Consider the following 22,714-nt stretch of genomic DNA (forward strand, 5'->3'; position numbering starts at 1 on the left):
GTACAAAGGAGAAAAAAATGAAGAACTAAGTGGCGGTTTGGGAGAGAATTTTTGATCTCCTATTTCTTGGAAGATAATGGTTTATAAATGTGAGTACTTCAGGAGTTAAAGCACTCCAACCTTAATCCCAAGCATGTCACAGTAAGATCTAGGAGGCAGAATGAAGGTAGAAAAACAAATAATCTTTGTGACTCTAGCCCAGAAGCCCATTGGGCACTGGAGGCCTCTGGCACTTCACTCTCCCCGGGCACCATTCCCCTCCTCATTGTGGGTCTCCTCACCCACCTCTTCCCTGCCAAGTGTATAGGGTCTATCAATTTTGTTGCAGTCAACTGTACAGTCTGCCTCTTGTTTCCTCCAGGTGGTTGGTGACCTACGGCCCCCAGAGATGAATCTACGAATCCTCTATGTGTCAGTCTTTCTCTGACAAAAAGCTGGGTTTCTCCTGCTTGTTTCTTCCTTTTCAGGCTGCGTGTTTTTCTCTTCACACCCCTGACCTACCTTCTTCAGTATCATTCCTTCCCACGCCCTCCCTTTGGAACTGGCAAGCTTATCTCTCCATCTTGCAGGGCTGAGTTTCTCTCCACCGTCTGCCTCTGTCCTTCTGTTTGCCTATCTGACTTCCCCCATACCAGTCTCCTACTCCATGCTGGTGCTGGTCCCTTCCCTGCAGGTGCATCTGTCTGGGAGCAGCCACTGACATATACAGTTTGCATTTCTTTATCTTCTTGCATTATTACTGGGTGTACACTGACTTCCCAGCCACAAATGAGACTTCTTCCCTGGGATTTCAGTGTGTAGGAAGGTATTTTTCCCCCCTGTACATACATTCCGCCCTCCCCTCCTAAGTCTGCGTGTTTTTCACCATACACAACGCTGGTGGGTAACACCTGTGCCCTGAAGTGTATGTACATTTACACAGTCACTCAATCCTGTGAGCGCCCTCCTGAGCAAGTTCAACTCTGTGAGTCTCTCCTGCTATTTACATCTCTACTATCATGAGCTCACCTACTTCCCAAGCTGTGTACAACTGTGTGCCTCCCTCTGTGGGTGCCTTTATGTAGGGGACTTCTCTGAAGACGAGTCTCTCCTCACTCAGCTTCATAAGCTCCCACTGAACCAGGTTTCACACCTTTCTCGGGGCTCTGCTTCCAAATCCGGCTTCCTTCTATGCATTTAAAGTACCTGGCACTAGTGGGAGCTCAACAGATGTTAATTCTGTTCTCCAATTTTATCTGAGTAACTACGAGAGTCTGCGTCTGGGTGTCCTTCTGGCCTTCTGTGCCTGTTTCAGTTAACTGAAGCATGCTTCCTTGGTATGGACTGGACTAGGCTATTTGTCGGTACGCCCTGTAGATTCTACATCCCTCCGACTGTCCCTCCTCTCTGAGTAAATGTTACCCGTCTCTCATATGATATATTCCTCCCTTTCTACATCCACACGCTGCACGTTAGTAAACGGCTTCCCCGTGAACCCTGGGTTATGGCGTGTGCTCTCTGTCTCCCCACCCCCAACTTTTTAATTTTTTTATTTTTTCCCCCCAACGAGGGGGAAAAACCCAGCGTTTCTGGGTTTGTTCTCCAATTGTGGCATGTGTGCGTCTGTACGAGTCTTAGCTGTACTTGAGTTGTTTGTGTGTATACACGGGTGTCTCTTCCGAACGGGGTGCTGGATGGGCGGGGGGGGGGGGGGTCTGTCCTGGACGCGGTGTATCTTCCTCGATCCATGTCCCTATCGCCGGGAGTCAGCCCGAGACACACAGCGCGTCTCTTGAGTACGAGGAGCCTCCGCGAACCTTTCTCTTGCTCCCGGGTGAGCTCTGGGGTGTGTGCCTTCCCCGTTTACTGTGTTGGTCCCTCTCCGAGAAGGCGAAGCGCCAGTGTTCCCGAATTTCTGGGAGCGCAAGGTGTGTCCCCCCACTTTACGCACACGGAGCGTCGTGTCCCAGCCTTCGCGAGTACACGGTGTGCCCCCCCCCCACGCGGTGTACCTGGCTCCCCAAGTCCTTGCGAGTACAACGTGTGTCCTACCGCCATACGCGGAGCTGCTGTGTCCGAGTCCCTGCCGATCCGCGGTGGCTATGTGTTACCTCCCAACCGCGGATGGCTCATGCCCTCGATACTCAGCATTCGTTACTGGTACGCTGCACCCGCTCCCCCTCCCCCGTCGCGGACAGCGCAGTCATCTCAATTTTGTCTCTAGTGCTCCCCTCCCTCCCTGGGACAGAAAACGCCAGGAACCCCGCGGGCGCCGTCGGAAAGTCCCGCCGCGGCGGCGCAGCCCAAGTCGGGCTGCGGCTGCCTCGGCCTTGCCGCCAGGGGCCGCCCGCCTGTCCGCCTCCCAACACCCCGGCGCCCGGCCGATCCGGGACGGCAGCGTCAGCAACCCTGCCCGGCCCTGCCCAGCTTAGCCTAGCCGCCGCGGACGCGGACGGCAGCTGAGGCGAGCCACTGCTCCGTGGCCCCGCGCCGGCTGTCCCGAGCCCCGGGGGGGCGCCACCGGGAGGCGACGAGCGCTCTCTCCGTCCCTCAGCCCTGCCGGTTGTCCGGCTGGCCCGCTCACCTTGTGGCTCTGGTAAGTCTCGAGCGCCCGGATCGCCGTCTCGGTGAGCTTCACATGCAGTACGGTGATGTTGTCTTGTCCCAGCCGCCCGCACGACAGCCCGTAGCGCTGCTCCTCCCGCAGACCCGCCGCCCCCCCTGCCGCCATCTTAAACTCCCCGGGGTGCCGACGCCGACGCCGCTCGGGCTCTAGCCTCCACTGCGGCCGCGGCTGCTTGGGCTTCTGCAGCCACCGCCACAGCTACGGCCATCCCGCTGCTGACGTACTGTCATATACTGCGCGGAGCCAGACCTCGGGCTGCCACCGCCGCCACCCGCCCCACCCTCTGGTCCCGCGCCCCGCCCCGGCCTCGTCTCATTGGCTTCGTTCTCCCTCGGCACCGCCTTCATTGGACGCCCTCCACTCTCACGGGGGCGGGGCCCAAAGTCGCTGGAGTTTTGCTCCCGGGACGGGACGTCCGAGGTGGGAGGCTGACGTCGAAGTGACGCGCCAATTTAATCACATCTTACGTCACGTTTGGTCGTCTTGGTTCGTCGACCGCGATTGGTCAGGCTAGCTTGGGGGAATCCCTTGCTAAATGGGTGTCCAGGTTACCTGGCCGGCTTACCTGGAGTCGGAGCCCCGCCCCTTGGGGGAGAGTAGGGGAGTGTCCGCAGAGGAGGGAATCTCTCCCCCTCACCACTCCCCGTGGTCCTTGAAGTGGAGGACCTCCCACCCAAAAGTGTGACCAAGTAAGGACTTCGTTCCCCGACGGTTGCGGAAGCTTGTGGGACCCTTCGTCATTTCACCCTAACCTTGAAATTAGTGAGTCGACCCTACTAGACTTTAGGAGTTGGCTGGAACATGGGGGAGCATTTTAAGTACAACGTTATGCCTAAGGCTTACGTGCCTTTGCTGTGGTGAGCACAGTACTATAGGAAATTGCGCTCGTAGGTCTTTTTCATGCCTGGTTCTGATCCTGGAGGAACATATCCTGTCTCTCTGGAGCTCGCTAATCGGGAGCATCTCCCTTTCAAAGGACCATTTAAGAGAACTGGGATTTGACCTAGATCAAAAGAAACATTTACACCTGTCATTCTTTGGTTCTGTTTGATCTCTGCTCATTTTATTTGACATGGATGTGGGAAAACCTAGATAGGGCTTAAACTCTGGGGGCTAAGTAGAGGAGATGGGGGTGTGAGGGTGTGCGGAGGCCGGGCATACTTTCCATTCCTCGCGATGCTCGGTTGTGTAGGCGTGGTTAAAGTAGAGAGCCTAATCAAGAGCCCTCTTCAGGCTGCGTTTGGGTAGACTGACAGGCTTCCTGTCCGGGAGGATGAATTAACAGGGATTCAAAACACCAGATAAAAACAAACCATTGGAAGGATCGAAACCGTTAAAAGGCAGTGTAAAAAATCTACTTGAAAAATTGAGACGCTTGTTCTTTCCTTCAGATTGAAAACCTTGTTGCGTTTTATAGGCATTCCCTGGAGAAATTGAAAGGCATTTCAGCGGTATTTCCCATGCTTTTAAATTGGATAGGGCTGTGATTTTCCCGAAAGGTCCAAGTGAAGTTTTTCATGATTCATCCCACCCCCCAAGTCCCCAATCCCTTCCCCAGCCTAAAGGTTACATTGCCTCTTGATTCAGACCGCAAGCATTGAATGTGTCTAATATGAATTATAGAACTAATTCTCTTTCCATAGAGTATTGGTTAAGTGAAAACATCTGTATTAACTGTTGGTTACATCACAGGAGCGCATTTTAAAAATTGACTTAATTTCAATCCACTAGAACTTGCTAGTTGTTAAGACCTGTTTAACATTTACTAAGTCAGTTTACTAAAGTGTAAATATCTTGAATTCATTGAATAGAGAATAAAGAAATTAAGAAAATCACAAAAAATAATTTCATACGTAATTATTCTTTTCTCCTGTGTGCTTTAATAGACAAGGACTGATTTGCTGACCACATATCTAAAACCTTAATGTTGGGGGGAGTGGGGGGTGGGGAGGAGTCTGACCAGAACAAATAGAACCTGTATCTCACTACTTTTCCTGTGAAAGTGGGTAAATTCCAGCCCACATGTCATGTTGGTCTCCTGTTACTCAGAACCTCTGATGACAACAAGGGGTGGGAGAAGATCAAGGGTGATTTTCACTGTACTTTTCAAATGTCTGACCTGCAGCATCTAGTAGTAATTGATTTTCTTTTCTCAGTTGTGGTGGGAAAATTTTTCTCATGTCCTATTTTAATGGGTAACATCATCTTTCACTGGGCAATAGCTTATTATAGTGACTTATTGTTTGTTTATATTTTTTTCCCTTTTGAGTTTTTCAACTAAGAAAGGAAGCAATGATCATGTACAAAGTAATACAGTAATTTAGTATTTTGTCTCTTCATTGCATAATTCACATTATGCCTGCCTGAATCAGATGGGCAAGTTGTGATGCCCATCTTATCAGGGTAATTATTACCTTATAAGGATAATTTGTTTGGAGGGGTCCGATGAAAGTTGCTCCTTGGGAAATTTTCCAGTTTATATATGACACAGTTTATTTTCTGTATTCATTCATAGTAAATAATTAACAAATAAACTGAATTTATTGAATTCCTATTTAGTGTAAAATGCTGTGGAGAATTTAAAAATTAAACTATATAGTTTCTTATTTAAGGAATTTTCTGTTTAAATATGCCTAGTGAACTGATGCACTCCAAGCAAAGCAATTAGAGAATTAGAAAATGCTAGTTTGGGTGGTGGTGGTGAGTAGCTCAAAAATTTTAAAGGAAGGAGAAGTCTGGAAAGGCTTTGTAGAAGCAGTGGAACTTGAACATCTCTGGAGGGCTGAGTAGATTCTAGATAAGTAAAGATGGTATAGATGGGAAGAGGCCAACTGAAAATGATCATTCTAGCTGAACACATTCATTTTATGAGACATTCATTTAAAAACAACCTGTCTAACCTATTACAACCAGGAGAGGTAGGTTTCAATCAGTTCTTTTAGTCACTATATGCATTAAATATCTCTTTGAAATTAATAACTGAGAAGAAATATGTCTTACATGATAATTCATGATAATTCAGTGCAAGGAAAAAGCCAAATAGAAGTAAACTGATGTAGGGGCCTGCTCCATTTATGATAGCTAGTGTAAAAAATGGGCAAAGGACTGTTAATATCAGAGTCTTTGCTGATTTTCAAATTCTGGCCATCCTCATTTCTGGTTGCCACGTATTTAATGACTATTTTTCACTTCTCCTTTGGAGCTGAGCTCAATAGTTCAGATGCCTTCAGGGGCTGTGAATTCCCAAAATAAATGGAGTGGGCCACAGGGACTGAAGGTGCTGGACTGGTGTAAGCTGGCAGTGTCTAAAGTGTTTAGCAGTTTCCTGGTCCAGCTGATTGTTGCAAGGTAAACATGCAGGAGCCCAATGTGTCCAGTCTTCTATTTTTTAAAGAAAGCTGGAAATCACAGATTTTTATGTGAGCTTTCTGATTTTTACTTTTGGTACCTACCTGAAATTTGCCATAAATGTTTTGTGCACATTAAAAAAATTCTTTGGGGGCACCTGGGTGGCTCAGTGGGTTAAAGCCTCTGCCTTCGGCTCAGGTCATGATCTCAGGGTCGTGGGATCAAGCCCCGCATCGGGCTCTCTGCTCCACAGGGAGCCTGCTTCCTCCTCTCTCTCTCTCTCTGCCTGCCTCTGTCTGCTGGTGATCTCTGTCTGTCAAATAAATAAATAAAATCTTTAAAAAAAAAAAATTCTTTGGACCTGAGTTAACCCACTGCTTTCTAGTTTTCAGCCTCTGCTTTAGTGACTTCCAGTGCACAAGGCCATTCTGTCTTAAACCTGTTGTAGTAGTTTTGTGAGGTTTTTTTAAAGCTACCTGTAAAAAATTCCTACTAATGTCTCAATGCATTGGCTTCTATTAGAAAAAGAGAACACAGAACCTTATAGAGTTACAGCAGAGGAACTTTGTGGAAGTTCTTTTTCCATGTGGAAATTCTTCCTTCTTGGAATTCTCTCTTCCTGATGCCTCTTGTCCCCACTGGGTTTGACCTTGTACCATTATACTTCCAGTTCTGTACAAAAAATCTCCTCCTTTCCTTAGACTCTAATGAAGTGGGAGCTTAATGGTTTTAAATTCAGTAAATGTTTATAGAGAATAAAAGTACAATACATATAAGAAGGACATAAATATTTGTTGCCTAAACACAGATTTTAAGCTAAACAATTATTATATTGCATGTGATTATTTTTTACTCCACTCCATTTAAGTGTAAGAAATACCTCGTTGTGTAACTTACTATCATAATTATCAGTTTTGCCACGTCTGGCTCTGAGCTCCCTATCTCACTGTGTTGTGGAACAATAAATCCACAGGTTTACAAAGGTCCCAGGATATATGGTGAAGACTGGTTTATGTTCATCACTGCTGGATAATCCATTGAAAGCTCAAGAATTTCCCCTTAGGAACAGTTTGTGATTGGGTGTAATCTAGATGGAAGCAACCAGATGACCTGAATTGAAACTGGGCTTATGTGAAAAACATACTGGTTTTATTTAGATTGGGTATTTGGCAGTGGGGTTGACAATGGTACTGATGGAGATTATGTGAATGAGGCTGAAACTCCTTAAGTACTGCTTGGTGCAAAACATATATGGTGATAGTCCACATGATTTCCTAGAAGGTATAGCATCTGGGAACTTCACTGAGACTGGCAGCTTTGGGTACCAGGTCTAGCCTCCCTTTCCAGGTGTGTACTTTATAGGGGAGCTGTAAGGACAGTGGACTTGATTGGCTCTCTTCCTGGAATTGGCAGTCTCTGCCCTTCCTAATCCTGGGGGAAGATATACCAGCTCTAGACTTCCACCTCTGCACTCTCTTAGTTTCTAAAATCTTTTCTTCCTCTTAGGACAATCTTATTCTTTTCAAAAATTGTCATATGGGAGCAAGGAAAGTACCCCAACCCACACTTTGATTCTCCCATCCAGTTCAAATACCTTCTTTACTCTTGGTGTGGAGCTGAGTAGAGAAGGCTAGGTGGGCAGAGTTGTCACTTACTCTTTCAGATGTATCAAAAACACAACTCTGGCTTCCTAAAATGGTGATACTCAGTATTTACTAACACCTCTTTGCCTTTCTTTCCTTCTTTGTTGCTTGCCTTTCCCTCCTGGAAGACCAATCTCAAGAAAGTTGTACATTCTTTAGAAGGGAAAGACTCAGATTGAATTCTCCTGTACACCAAGAAAGTTCTCTCCTTCTATACTGATTGAGAAAAATGTCCTGTCCATCGAATTGCACACTATAGTGACCAAAATGTCCTTTCTTGCACATAATTATTTTTAAAATTAAAAAATATATATAGTATATAATATATGTACTATATTATTATATAATATATATTATATAATATATATAATACATATAATAATTATTTTTATGACTTTTCAGTGCAATGCAAGGTACCCTGAAAGGTATCAGATAAGCTTTGAGAGGGGGAAGAGTACTAATGGTGACCTCCGTGTTGTTTTGTACTAAAAAGAACACAAGTATATCTGAATAAACTGAGGCGGTAGAAGGCCAGGAGACAAAATACCTCTTCAACTTTCCACTTTTAAACATGCTAATAGTGAGCCAAGTGTCATCAACATTAAGAATGATATTAATAATAATAGTTTCTTCTTTAAAATAATAAAAAAAAAGATTTTATTTTTAAGTCATTTCTACACCCAACATGGAGCTTAAATTCACAACCCCAATATCAAGAGCTGCACTCTCCAATGATTGAACCAGCCAGGTGCCCCAATAATAACTTATTCCTGATGAAACTTTGCAGCTTAAAAACAACAAAGATACATTGTCTCTTGACTTTTCTTTCTTCTTTGTGAGGTAGCCATTGTTTTGAGGTAACTGAGATTCTCAGAGACTGTGTCTCACCCAGTTGGTAAATGACAGGGCTTGTCCAAATCTAGCACTATCTTTGAACATAGCTGTAATGTCTGAGGAATTATACAATAAAATCAATGAAGAGAAAATGAGGGGGCATCTCGGCTCTGTCTCTTGAGCCTCTGACTCTTGATTTTTATCTCAGATCATGGTCTCATGGTCATGAGATTGAGTGCCAAACCATGCTCACTTCAGAGTCTGTTTGGGATTCTCTCTCCCTTCCCCTCTGCCTTATCCCCACTCATTCTCTCTCTTTCTAAAATAAATAAATAAAATCTTAAAAAATTAAAAAAATAAAGAGAAAATTATTGGTTCTGCCATTTTGAGATGCTTGGGGGTTGGTTTTGTTGTTGATCTTGAAAGTATGACTAAGTCATTTGCATCTCCCTCCTCCCCCAAAACAAACATCAAACATCCTATTAAATATAAGATGGAAAATAAAATGATCAGTTCACCTTTGGTTTATTATAGCTAGCATATTGACTTCACTGAGATTTATGAAAGCTATTTTTATGTCAGCATAGATAATTTGTGATATTTTGGAACCGTTGGCATAACAAATATGCATAGTATACGGATGCCCATTTGAAAATGCTCATATTATCATTTTAAATGTTAAGGATTTACAGTTGTTATCTTTGCTTTTATTGCGTGTTATTCCTATCTATGATTTATTTGATAATGAGTCTCTGTTGAAAAGCACAATCCCCAATAACATCACTGTTCCTATGGGAAAATGATACTTTATGACCCAGTTTCTAGAACATATTATGGCAAAAAGTATAAAATAAATGTATCACCACCCATGTAAACACAGAAGGCTTTTGTATTTCTACTTACAGAATTAGAATTGCAGCTGCCTTGATTCCATTTTGTTTTCAATCAAGTGTCATATTTTTCATCTTTGATCTTTTGATCTCTTAGGGCCTACTATTTTGGGAGCTTTCACCTTTGTGTTGGATTTTGGAAATTTAAGAGTCAACAGTACACTTATAGGTCATATTTACAGAATTAGAAACAAAGCAGTATAGTCTAATATAGAATGGTATGATATGAGGATAAGGGGTATTAGATGAGAAGTACCATACAGGCACTAATTCAGTGGTATATGAAGTTCTGAATTGCTAGAACATATTTAGGTCAGAGTGTTGGGAAGAGCTTCATGGGAGAGTTAGCTCTGGGACATCAAAGATTTATAGCTATGATAATGAGAGTTTTGGAACATTCTAAATATAAGGATCCTAAGAGTACTGGTTTGCTATCACAAGATGTTTTGGCAAAAGACTGTAATCTGGTTTAACTGGCATATGGGGCATAAGAAGGTGGTTGTAACAGAGATAGAAGGACAGGTCAAAGATTGTGAAGAGATCTTTCAATATTGGATTAAGAAGTACGGCCTTTTATCTGTGAGCAAGGGGGAAACTTGGAGGCTTCTGACCAGGAAGTGACATACACTAATTCACATGTTAGGATTATCTAGATGATAGCAGTATGGGTAATAGATTGGAATGGGGGAATACCAGAAAGAGGAAGCTGAATTTGGAGGTGAAAGCTAATGAAGCCTATTGACAATGGGAACAGAGAAGAGGAGAAGGTTATGAAAGACCCTCTGAAGGCAGAAATGACTGATTTGACAGCTTTATTTGGGTATGAGAGGTGACTGAGCATGAGGATCCAAAAATAAATACTAGCTTAAAGTTTGTTTGCTCCAATATAGTTATTGATATAAAAAGACATGAGGAAACCAAAAGGAGGAGCTGGTTTAGGTTAGAGTTAGTAGTATAATACACAAGTGAAAATGTTCAAGCATTTGGAAATGTGGGCCTTAGGCTTCAGATTCAATCCCATTGAAATAATTGTAGGAATCATAGAACTGGACAAGTTTTCTGAGGGAGGTTTTGAGGAAAGAGGAGGAGAAGGGAAAGAACTAGGGAGTATACCCAAACCACACCCACCACAAGGGCTATACAACTCTTTCCCATTGAGAATCATGGCTATGGTGGGCCAGTGTTCCTGACAGGATTATTTTATACCTGAGCTATGTATGTATCCCTATATATATTTCCAAGACTTTCCTAATGGTAACATCATTCTTGGTCACTTGCCTTTAAATGTATTTTGGAGTGGGAGAAAAAGGGGGTGGAAAATTAACAGTTGTTTCTTAGGTATTGCATTTATTCAGTGTACACCCATGAAGATGTATTGACCTTGGACATTTTATCTATTAGATATGTTATGACAGAAAGTAGGTGTTGCAGGCAATAATGGGGGAGCCTGATGGCACTTTGATGTGAAATGTACAGGAAACACAAGATTATTAGGGAGAGGATAGGCAGGGAGACTAGTGATCAGAGGTGATTCTATATTTTGGAAATAACGAGCAGTGTGAAGGTAAAGTGATAATGTACACAAATAATTTAGTAAGAGATCATTGCTGTTGGTAGTAGCCACATCCTAGTTGAATAAATTTCACTGGATATATACATTGGTATTTAAAGTGATAATTCCCCCCTTTAAGTTGTAGCAAATTAATTTTATTTTTAAAGATTTTATTTATTTATTTGACAGAGAGAGATCACAAGTAGGCAGAGAGGCAGGCAGAGAGAGAGAGAGAGAGAGAGAGAAGCAGGCTCCCTGCTGAGCAGAAAGCCCGATGCAGGGCTCGATCCCAGGATCCCGAGACCATGACCCGAGCCGAAGGCAGAGGCTTAACCCACTGAGCCACCCAGGTGCCCTGAAAATTAATTTTTAAAAAATATTTTATTTATTATTTGAGAGAGAGAGAATGAGAGAGAAAGAGAGAGCATCAGAGGGAGGAAGGTCAAAGGGAGAAGCAGACTCCCTGCAGAACAGGGAGCACAATATGGGACTCCATCCTGGGACTCCATCCTGGGACTCCGGGATCATGACCTGAGCCAAAGGCAGTTGTTTAACCAACTGAGCCACCCAGGCATCCCATAGCAAATTAATTTTCATGATAATTTAATACCAGAAATGTTTTTGGTTTATGTTTGTGATCTTGAAAGCAGGGCAATTAAAACTGAGAATAAGGTGAGTTGCTGTTTCTGAAGCTCTCCTTCTAATTTCTACTTTGAATAAATCCCTTTTCTTTAGTGTAAAGTAATTCTAGGTGATTTAAATACTCTGGGTATTTGAATTGTGATTTCTCTTCAATATAGCTCAGCTGAGCCAACATAAAAAATTGTAAAAAGTATAAGGTATGATATGATTTACCTGCCAGAGTATTAGTCTCTAACAGAGATATTCACTTTTCTTAAAAACAAGAACTATCCAGAATGTTAATGATTTCTATAACTCTGACTCCTGGCAAAAATACTGGTACTGGAGTCAGCGGACTGTTTTAAACTTCAATAGTACAGAAAGCCAAGCAGCATGATTTAGCTTTGTCAAATGTTGACAAATTGTGCATGGAAGAAGATGTCTGTCCTATGTAATCTTGATTTGATCAGTATCATTGCCTGAATTTTTTTTATGTTCCTGAATCTTTAAAAACAAAAGTTTTTATTTTGTGATTTTAAAGTTAACTTTTTTAAAACATACTCACTGTAGGCATGTATGTTTGAACAGATCTGTTGATGTTATTTTTGAACATTTGTCCAAATAGAAACATGCCATTAGAAATTTACTTTACAAAAAGAAAATTTGGGGGCATCTGGGTGGCTCAGTTAAGCATCTGTGTTCTACTCAGGTCATGATCTTGGGGCTGGGATGGAGCCCCGCATTGGGGTCCCTGCGTAGTAAGAAGTCTGTGATCCCTCTCAACTCTGTGTGCTCTCAACCTTGCTCTCAAAGCAAAACAACCCCCCTCCAAAAAACAAAAAACAACAAAAAAGACAAAACTTAAAAAAATGGAAAATTCAAAGATCTTTTTGGTTTGCAATGACAATAATCCCTGAAAATTTACAGTAAAATATTCAAGTGTTAATTCAGAATAAATTCTTTAAAATTCATTTTAACTTACATACGGTAAAATTTATTCTTTTTGTTTTATACATTTGACAAATTATGGTAGTTCTGTCACCCCCTGAAAACTCCTTCCTACCTTCTCCTTGACTCTTTTTTTAATTTTATTTTTTAATTAAAAAATTTTTTTGTAGGTTTTATTTGTCAGAGAGAGAGAGAGCACAAGCAGGAGGAGCTGCAGACAAAAGGAGAAGCAGACTTCCATCCGAGCAAAGGACCTGATGTAAAACTTGATCCCAGGATCCTGGGATCATAAGATAAGCTGAAGGCAGACACTTAACTGAACCATCCTGGGTTCCCTCTCCTTGGCTCTTAACTTCTAACAACCACTGATGTGGTCTCTATCCCTGTGGGTTTTACTTCTCTAGAATAGCATATAATTGTAATCATACAGATGCAACCTTTTCAGTGCGGCTTCTTTTACTTAGCATAATACATTTGAGAGTCATCTGTGTTGTTGTGTGTATCTGTAGTTCCTTCCTTTTTACTGCTGAGTGATGTTTCATTGTATGGATGCTCCACAGTGTCCTTAGCCACCAAATGAAGAACATTTGCATTGGGTCCAGTTTTTTGGTGATTCTGAGTAAAGCTGCTATAAACCTTTACAAATGGTTTTTATGTCAACATCAGTCTTATTTCTCTTGGGTAAATACCTAAGAGTGGAATTAACTGCCTATAGGGAGTGTACATTTAATGTCATAATAAACTACCAAACTATTTTCCCAGAGTGTCACTACCATTTTGCATTTGAGTGTTCAGGTTTCTCTGCATACTAACCCGCACTTCATGTTGTTAGTCTTTTTGTTTTTAATTTTAGTCATTCTACAGGGTGCATATTAGTACCACATTACGGTTTAATTTAAATTTCCCTAATGACTAATAACATAGAGTATCTTATTATGTGCTTATTTGCCATCCTCATATCTTCTTTGCTGAATTGTCTTTTCAAATCTTTGGTCCATTTAAAAAATCTGGTCGTTTTCATATTATTGAGGTTTGGAAATTTCTTATATAATCTGGATGTAAGTTCTTTGTCAGATATGTGATTTGCAAATGTTTTGCTCCACTTTGTGGAATATTTTAAATTCTGTTATAGTGTCTTATGCAGAGAAAGGTATGTCTTTTTATAGGGCAAAAAAAAACATTTTTAATACTGACAGATTCCAGGCTATCAATTTCTTACAGATAGTGCTTTTGGTGTTATATCTAAGAACTCTGCCTAACTAAAAGTCACAACAGTTTTTGCATATGTTTTCCCTAAATGTTTTACAGTTTTACATTTCCATTCAAGTCTGTGGCCCATTTTGAGTTAATCTTGGTGTAAGATGTGAGGTATATATCTAGGTGCTTTTTTTTGCATAAAGATTTGTACAAAAGATGGTGTTTTCTCTGTTGAATTTCCTTTGCATCTATGTCAAAATTAATTGATCATAGTATTTACGTGGTTATATTTCTGGACTCTCTATTCTTTATTGATTTGTGTGTCTATCCTTTTGGTGATATCACATGAAGTCCTTATTGTAGCTTTATAGTAGAATTAACTTTCAGACATCTCTGCTAGAAAGAAGTAAGTCCTCTGCAGCACACTAGTCAAACTCCTTTGCAATTTTCTTCTAAGCAGATGAATCAATTCTCAGCAGTTTTCATGTTTCCTATCTTTATTCAGTTTACGTATTGATTATAAATTCAGAATAGGCTACAGTCATACTTCTTATATCCCTTCCCTGGATAGAAAAAGACCCCTATGGACTATGACATTCAGTTAGGACTTACTCCACATCACAATCAAAATGCAAAAATTTGGGGCGCCTGGATAGCTCAGTCAGTTAAGTGTCCGAGTCTTGATTTCAGCTCAGGTCATGATCTCAGTGTCCTAAGGTTGAGCTCCACCTTAAGATTTTCTCTCTCCCTCTCCTTGTGCCCCTCCCTGCCCTCTCTCTCTCTCTCTCTCTCAAATAAATAAGTAAAGCAAAAATTTTCAAAAGTGCCATTTTCTAAGCTACCCATCTGTAGATGTTCCCCGGATAGGCTTCGCCTCCTTTTACGGGCCCCACCACATAGCCTGAGCTGCCTGGACACCCTAACACCCATTGACAGCCAGCTTCCTGTCTGGTGGAGTGGCAGTTGGTGGAAACCAGCTGTTATGATTCATCCCATTTAAGAGTTCTGCCTTTTGAGAAGTGACACTAATAGAGCCAGGCTGAATGGTGTCTGATTGGGAGAATTTTATGAAAGAGTTTGATTTCTAGTGACTCAGCAATTGAACTTTTTTTATTTTTTAACAGGTACCTTCCAGGTTCCAGAATGTGTATGAGCTTACTTATATAGATAAATGTTGTTTTCATCAAGTGTTTGTACTGGCTGTTATTTCTTCCTGAAAAACAAATAGACATGGAAACTTCTGTTAAAAATGGTTCTGGTATTACCAATTCTTTAATAGATTTATAAGCTTTTAGATTTCTGATATTCTCCAAAAGGCAAAAAATTATTTCCCCAAGGTCTTGCTTGTTACATGTTGGATTTGGTAAAAGAATTCTCAGGTGTCTAAGGGGATAACCTCATATACCATGAGGGTCATTTTGTTAACTCTTATGAATATTATTTAAAAGCAGAATATTTAAAAAAAAAAACAGTATATTTGTTAGGAAGTTGAAGAAATTTTCAACCATAGGGACAAATTTTTTTTTAATCAGTCAGTCAATACACCCAAAAGAACAATAGAAGAAAAATACACTGCAAAATATTGATAAGGGAAAAGTGCACTTGGTTTTATGAGTTACCCAAAATTAACATCATCCTTCCTTCTGGGAATACGAGAAAGCATCATGATGAAGGAGAATGACAGTGATTCATTTGGGGCCGTACCAGTTGTGGTACCAGTCCTGTTTAGGGGGATAGGAAAGAGAGCCCTGTACAAGATGCACAAATTTCTGTAGCAGTGCTGTGTAGCATCTGGCCATATTGCTGAATCATGCCCCTAAATATGAGAAAGTCAAATTGTGACTGGAGTTTTTCTAATGCTAGCACTTTCTAAAGTGCTGTTTTCCTACAGTTAAAGTCATGCTACAAGTTCAATATTTTATAACATTTGGTAGTAACAGGTGATTTTTAGCTTTGGATTGGTGATACACTAGGGCAGAAGTTCTCAAACTTTAGTGTACATAAGAATTCCCTGGGGAACTTGTTAAAATTTAGGTCCCTGGGCTCTAGCCCTCAAAGGTTTGAATTATTAGGTCTGGGGTTTGGCTGAGAATCTGCATTTTAACAACGACCCTGCTCTGTTTGGCATCTTGAGTCATCTCTCAAGAAGTTGCAGAATTCTCCTAGGAAAAACTATTGTTCCTCAACTGACTTTTTTTTTTTTTTTTAAGTAGTTTGAATTCACGACCCTGAGATTGGGACTTAAGCTGCGATCAAGACTCAGATGCTTAACTGATTGTGCCACCCAAGGTGTCCCTTCAACTGAATTTTTAAAATGCTATTTCACTTAGCACAGTACGTGTTATGAGACTTAATCATCGAGCTTCAGAGTTTCAAAGAGGTTAGCAATAACTAGTTTAGATTCCCCAGGTGTAAACTAAGTAAGATATAACATGCAATGAGCAGTATATATAGACTTAAGTTAGATTTCTTTCAATTAGAAATTATTAGTTACACAATTTCCATTTCCAGGTCATCTGTGCCTCCACAGATGGTATTAGATAAGGGAGGTAGACCAAGCACAGATAGGGAATTTCACAAGGTTCTTTATAATCATTTATTGCCTACTGTGCCCTTAATGATGTTACTCAGGATCCCATTAAATTAGCTGTGAATATACTAATTGGTCCCTTGACAATAGCCAGGGGGTGTCAGATCCTCTCCCTCCACCTCATTCTGGTCATGTTGGAGAGAAGATAGAAATTGTTGCCTGTGTAAGGGTGTGTTTCTTTCTTGGGACAAGGCACCTGTGGGCCAAAGGAAATTTCTTAAAATACAGCAGGAATCCCTAGAGAATCCTCCTCTAATTCAGACAGGCACTTACGACCTACTTTTAAAAGTAATTTGAAAATCTCATCAAACATAAGCAATCAAACTCCAAATTCTCTACCAGGTATTCTGTAAACTTAGCATGACATCATTTCCATCTGCTCTTACCAACAGCATAAATATAGTTTGGACAGGGTTTTCCCCTTCCTTTGTTGATACTTAGGTAAAGCAGAGCATTTCTAGTTCCTGGACGCAAAGCAACTATACAAATGAATACAATGTGATGTAAATTGGTTCTTTCTGTACATAAAGAGAATCAAATTTGCTAACTTGGTATTCAAATACTGACAAAATACTGCATTTTGCTGAATTAAAACACCCGAGTCAGACCTTATTTCTCCTTTCTTTGAAGCTCTGAGCTTGTGGTTTATAAATGTACCTGGCTTATATGAAGATATTTTTAACTTTTCAAAGCAAAATTTTCAAGGCAAAGAGATTCAGAAAATCTTCCAGAGTTGGAAGGTACATTAAAGAATATCCAATGCCATCTCTTTTTTTTTTTTTTTAAGATTTTATTTATTTATTTGACACAGAGAGAGAGATCACAAGTAGGCAGAGAGCCCGATGTGGGGCTCGATCCCAGGACCCTAAGATCATGACCTGAGCTGAAGGCAGAGGCTTAACCCATTGAACCACCCGACACCCCTCAATGCCATCTCTTAACTAATTTTTGAATCTCATCTTGCTTCTGTTTTAACTCTCCCACATAATTATTAGCTTCATAAGGAGAAGTTTCCTACTCATATGCATTTTTAACCACCATGAAATTGTATTATTAATCACGTTTTGCTTCTTGTGGAAGAAGGTTTCATTTTGTACAGTTGGCCTGAATAAATATTTGTGAATTTGATCAATAAGTTGGCAGAGGGCTTTTTTCATTCCCTACTTTGCCATTGTGTAGGTTTGGTTGCCACATTGGTCCAGTTCAGATCCTTGCCCTGTGCCTTGTCTCTTTGGGCAAGTTGCTTAACCTCTCTGTGCCTTCTTTTTCTTGGCTGTAAAATGGCCTTCAAAAAATGATAGTGTGATCCTGATCACTACCAGCAGACCATGCTGTCTGAATTTTAATCATTTCAGATTTCTGTCATCTCTTCTATTTGCACTGGTACCTTCAGCTAACCCTAAAGTCAGTCTGAATTTTCTGCATTTATTCATTTCTGACTATATTTTGTCTAGTAGAATTCTGCAATATGAAGATTGTATGGCAGTGCTGCAGGCTCTGAGAAGAGGGCTAAAAAGGGTTGTGAGATTGTGTAACACAACAGGCTGTGATGCAGCCTGTTGTGATCCTAGATCTGCCACTTACTTCACTTTTCCTCACAAGCCTCAATTCCTTATAAAATGGAGATGATAATAGTACACAAGGCATGAGGTATAGCATTAAATGATTTTACATATGTAAAAGCACTCAGACTGTGGACTAGTGCATAAAATAGATACCATGCCCAAGCTCCTTTCTGAGATTCTGATTAAATTGATCTGGGGTAGAGCTCAGGCATCTGTATATTTTAAGACTCTCTAGGGGACTCTAACGTGCAGTGAGGACTGAGAACCTCTGGACTAGATGATTGTCACAGTCTAGCCCAGTTAGCATGGTATAGGCTTACCTGCTTATGCTTCCTGTCCTTTCATTTCCTAGTTTAAGTTCTGTCTACAAAATACTATGTGAAGACAGAAGTTACTTGAAGGCTGTTGAAAGTGTAACTAACAGTTTCACCGTTATTTAGTATGTACATACTGGATATACTTTATTATGGTAAATTCTTCATAATTCTAAGTCAAGCAGTTTTTCAATAGAAACTATAATAAGGAGATTTTAGGCTGCTTCAACTCACTGTTCTACAGCAATTTAATATTGAAATCACTGCTTTAAACAAAAAACACAAACTTCATGATTCAGTTAACAAAGTCAAAATATGTATGCTCATGTAGAGCAGAAGAGGAAATTAATTGGTGTTTAGAGTCTGATAAGTTATAATGAATTGGGTTATCAGGTGGTGGCTTTATTAGACTGTTGAATGAATTAACACCCCATAAATGTGGGAAGTTCACACTCAGCTTTCTCACTCCTATCACTGAACTGATAGCAGTATCCAAAAGATTAAGGTGCATTTCTGAAAAAAAGTCCGAGTGGTTCCTATTAAAAAATAGTTAAGTATCAGAGGCATTAGGGCCCTATCATGTAATGGCACTAATGTCCCATATAATACTCACTACAGACAAACTGGCGGAAAATATAGAGAAATAGAAAGAAGAAGATTAAAACCAACAAACCCATACCCTAAAACAACCATTGCTAAGACCTTTATATACCATCTTTTCCTAGGCACAATTATGTATATCTGTAAGATTCAAACTAGGATTATACTATAGATACAATTTTGAAATTATTCCATTAACCAAACTCACTGAGAGCATCTTGCCAGACAAAATAATTTTTAAACTTTGCTTTCTCCTTAGTTGTATATGAGATACACTTAATAATATTATTAGTTCAAGATAAAGGATGTAAGTAAAAGGAAGATTGATCCTGCCCAGGGTAAAGAAACAAGACAATGAAGAATAATGTGTTTTATTTCTGAATATCATTTTTATACATTAATAAATTATTTATGGGAAGTGCTTCAGAGGAAAGAGGTTTAAGTTCACCAGTGATCTTTTAGTGAATGGCTCAATAAGTAATAATTGTATGAATGAATTAAGGAAAAATTAAATATAAATACAATTCTTAAAGCCTTAAATCCTTCACTCTCCCTAGACTTATTCCAAAGCCTATTCTTTTTTCCCTGCTATTCTGCCATTTAGGAATTTTAATTTTTAAAAATATAGGAAGTATTACTCTTGGTCATGTCTTCCTTTTAAAATGTAGAATATATGAAAGCATACCTGGATAATAGTAGGTTTATACTATTATAAACCTACCCTATATATATTATACACAAAGAATTGGGGGTTATATGTTTACAATTCTTAGTCTTGGCTTATATTTCATGGTGGAAAGTGTCCTTTAAAGAGAGCTTTAAGCTTATAAGAGAGCAAAGCTTATATTGCTGAAGGATTCCCGGATCCATATTGTAATGAAGACTGCATTTGGTACCCATTAGAGTTCCTCACTGGGCCGTTCACCTGCTGTGCAGGTGCTGGAAGTTTATCTTTTGATTCCCAATGACCTCGGCAGCACTGAGCATCTGATTTGTCAGGAATAGTGCAAAGTGAAAATATGCCCCCCCCATTCAAAAAGCAAGATAATTAAAACATAAAGCTTTTTCCTTTCTTCCACTATCTTTTTTTTCTATCTATAATGGTGTTTTTCTTTGGTATTTAATGTTTCATGTCCTCAGGGATGGGGACACTTGCCCAGTGAATGCAGATTCTCACAGGGTCCCATTCTGTGACTAAGCACATATACCTCCCACTGGCTGCTTGTTTTCCCCTCCCACCAGCTGCTGGACTTGCTTATTTTGGTAGGAGGTAGGGAAGTCGTGCCAGATATCTTCCCTTCCCCTAGGACTGCCACTTGTGGGAACCCATGGGGGAGGAGGGCCTCTGAGGGTAGTGTGCAGCCTCCATGCTGGAACGTGCTGGGTACCTGGATCAGCAATAGGTGAGAAGAGGCTGTCTTCCACCCACCAGTCACCAGCACACACCCCATGGAGCTACCAGTCTGAGTTGTCTCAGGGAGCAAGGGAGCCCTTCTGTCTGGGCCTAGACCCCTGCTGGGGCTGGGGGGGTCAGCAATAATTGCTGGGTGAGGACATGGAGGAGAAGGATCCCAAAGTGCCAGGGCAGCTGAGAACCCATCTTACCAAGGTAGGGAAGTATGTTGATTGGCAAGCTGAGGCTCCATGCTCGCAGGGCATGCTCTGTGGTGTCATAGGACTTCACTTACAAAACTCAAAGATAAAATTATTGAGAACTTCAAGGTAGAGTATTAAACCTCATGTTGGAAGAAGGTCTTCTAAGCCAATACTTATGGAGCTGAACTGGCTGCATACCAGTGAAGCAGACCCCGAGGTTTTGGAATAACCTTTCTGACACTGAAATGAAGAAACTTTTTTTTTTGACAGAATGAAAAATACTTGAATGTCACTTTTATTTCTTATATAACAGTTCTTCTAACCTTTAATGTGTGTAAGAATCATGATATGAGGTTCTTGTCAAAATGTGGATTCTAATTTAGTAGATCTGGGGCCTGAGATTCTACATTTCTAACAAGTTCCCAGTGGAAGTCATAGCTGGTCTGGGAACCACCCTTCCACACCTGCCTCCCTTAAAAACATTTCATTTGGAAATAATTATGACTCACAAGAAGTTTCAAAAATAGTTGACTCCTCTCTTAACTCTCAATGGTGATATGTTATATGTAATGCAAATACAATATATGATATGACTGTAATATACTATCAAAGCCATGAAATTGGCATTGACACTGTCAAATAACAAAAATAATACAATTTACTAACAAGTTTAATGTCTTCTATTCAAGGGAAAACAGTCCACGGATTAGAGGAGTATGGTGCCATACAAATAATGGAACATTATCCTGAGACATTTTGGGTAAGGGCAAGTTTTATAGAATGTTACAAGAGGCAACATGGAAGCAGGGAATGGTTGGCTAGGATGTTGAGGATACCCTTGTAGGACAAGTAGGTCCTACTTTCTAGGGTAAGGTTAGCTAGCTAAAGCAGAGTTGGAGGATTATCATTGGTCTATGTTAAGCTTCTTTGACAGGTGTTTCCTAGAATGTAGGTTGACTTAGGTGTACATTTGTGATATGGGCTGGGCCACTGGGGTGTCTTCCATTTTATGGGTCCTGAAATACAAATTAAATTTATCAGTACAATATTGTTAACTAGACTACAAACCTGGTTGTGTTTTCATCATTTTTTACTTGGATATATTTGTGTGTGTGTGTGTGTGTGTGTGTCTGTACAGTTATATGTAATTTCATTCCATGTATAGATTTATGTAACTACTACTGCAATCAAGATATAAAACTATTGTATTACCAAAGGGAATTAATTTGTGCCCCCCCAGAAATTGGATATAATATATTGGGAATTCTCAATATTTCATATAATAACAATTCCTCTTCTTTTCTCATTGTGAGAATAATCCCCAGAATCTAGCAAACCATGAGCTTGGCAGATGTAAGGCCACTGAAGCAATGATGTGAGATGAAGCTTTGGGGGCAAAAATAACATTGGTCCTTGGAGGAAAGTACAATATTCCTTGTTCTAGTGCTTTGCATCATCCTGGAGTGTACTTTGTATGACCCAAAGTCAAATGCAAACTTGGGGGAATCTTTATTTAAAAGAGATAATAAGGAAAATAAGAACCAGATATACCCAGTAGATCTCTAATACTCAGTATGGAAATTGGTAAATACTAATTGATAATGACGAAGTAAGATGTTCACTATCTTGTTGGGTGGACTTGCTAATTGCTTTATTTGTGCATTAGTCTTCAGACTTCACTCATCTTTATAAAATAAGCCTATTTTATAATGCCACTGAAAATATGATTTCTTACCTATGACATGCCTTGTAATGGCAAAGTATATCAGATTTGGTTAATATGACTCATAATTATCAACTTCTCTTTGTATTTTGGTGGTATAGCATAGTGGTTAAACACATTATTCTTATCAGCTGTGTGACCATGGCCAAGTAACTTAACATCTCTATGCCCCAGTTTTTTTATCTATAAGTTGGAGATGAGTATAGGACCTAACACACAGGGTTGTTTCATAGGTAAATCATATGCAACAGTGTCTTGCAGAGTGTATACTGAGTCAGTTAATGGTATCGTTAATACTAGGGCGAGGCCAGCCTTGGGTGCCTTCTACTAATAATTGCCCCAGATTTTGCTTCTTTATATCCAAGCCATTGACCCTAACAACTTTTTTATATGGAACATTTAGTATCTTTTAAATATAACCATTCATTGCACAGACTACAGCACATAGGCTCTGGGTTCAAGTTCCAGCCATTACAACTGCAGACTAATAGTGGAACTCAGGTAAGGAACTTCCCTAAATTGTAGTTTCCTTATCTATAAACAGGGGTATAGTAACAGTATTTAACTACCATAAACTTGTAAAAGTTAAATAAAACAATTCATGTAAAGCATTTGACATATAATTAGCACTTGATAAATTGATATTTACTGTTATCTTTTTTAATATAGATTTCTGGTTTTCCCAGTA

The 22,714-nt window shown here is 40.3% G+C and overlaps 1 protein-coding gene across 1 annotated transcript in view; it reads right to left on the reverse strand.

Moving 5' to 3' along the window:
• The window catches only part of ELL2 (elongation factor for RNA polymerase II 2), a 73,218-nt gene extending 70,327 nt beyond the window's left edge, over window positions 1–2,891 (reverse strand). Inside the window, exon 1 of the mRNA XM_059418263.1 lies at window positions 2,564–2,891. Coding sequence (XP_059274246.1) covers window positions 2,564–2,710 — 147 coding nt within the window. The 5' untranslated portion in view covers window positions 2,711–2,891. The remainder of the gene's footprint in view (window positions 1–2,563) is intronic.
• Between the last annotated feature and the right edge of the window lie 19,823 nt (window positions 2,892–22,714).

The sequence above is a fragment of the Mustela nigripes genome, chromosome 12, assembly GCF_022355385.1.
Source record: "Mustela nigripes isolate SB6536 chromosome 12, MUSNIG.SB6536, whole genome shotgun sequence".
In the NCBI taxonomy this organism is placed as follows: Eukaryota; Metazoa; Chordata; class Mammalia; order Carnivora; family Mustelidae; genus Mustela; species Mustela nigripes.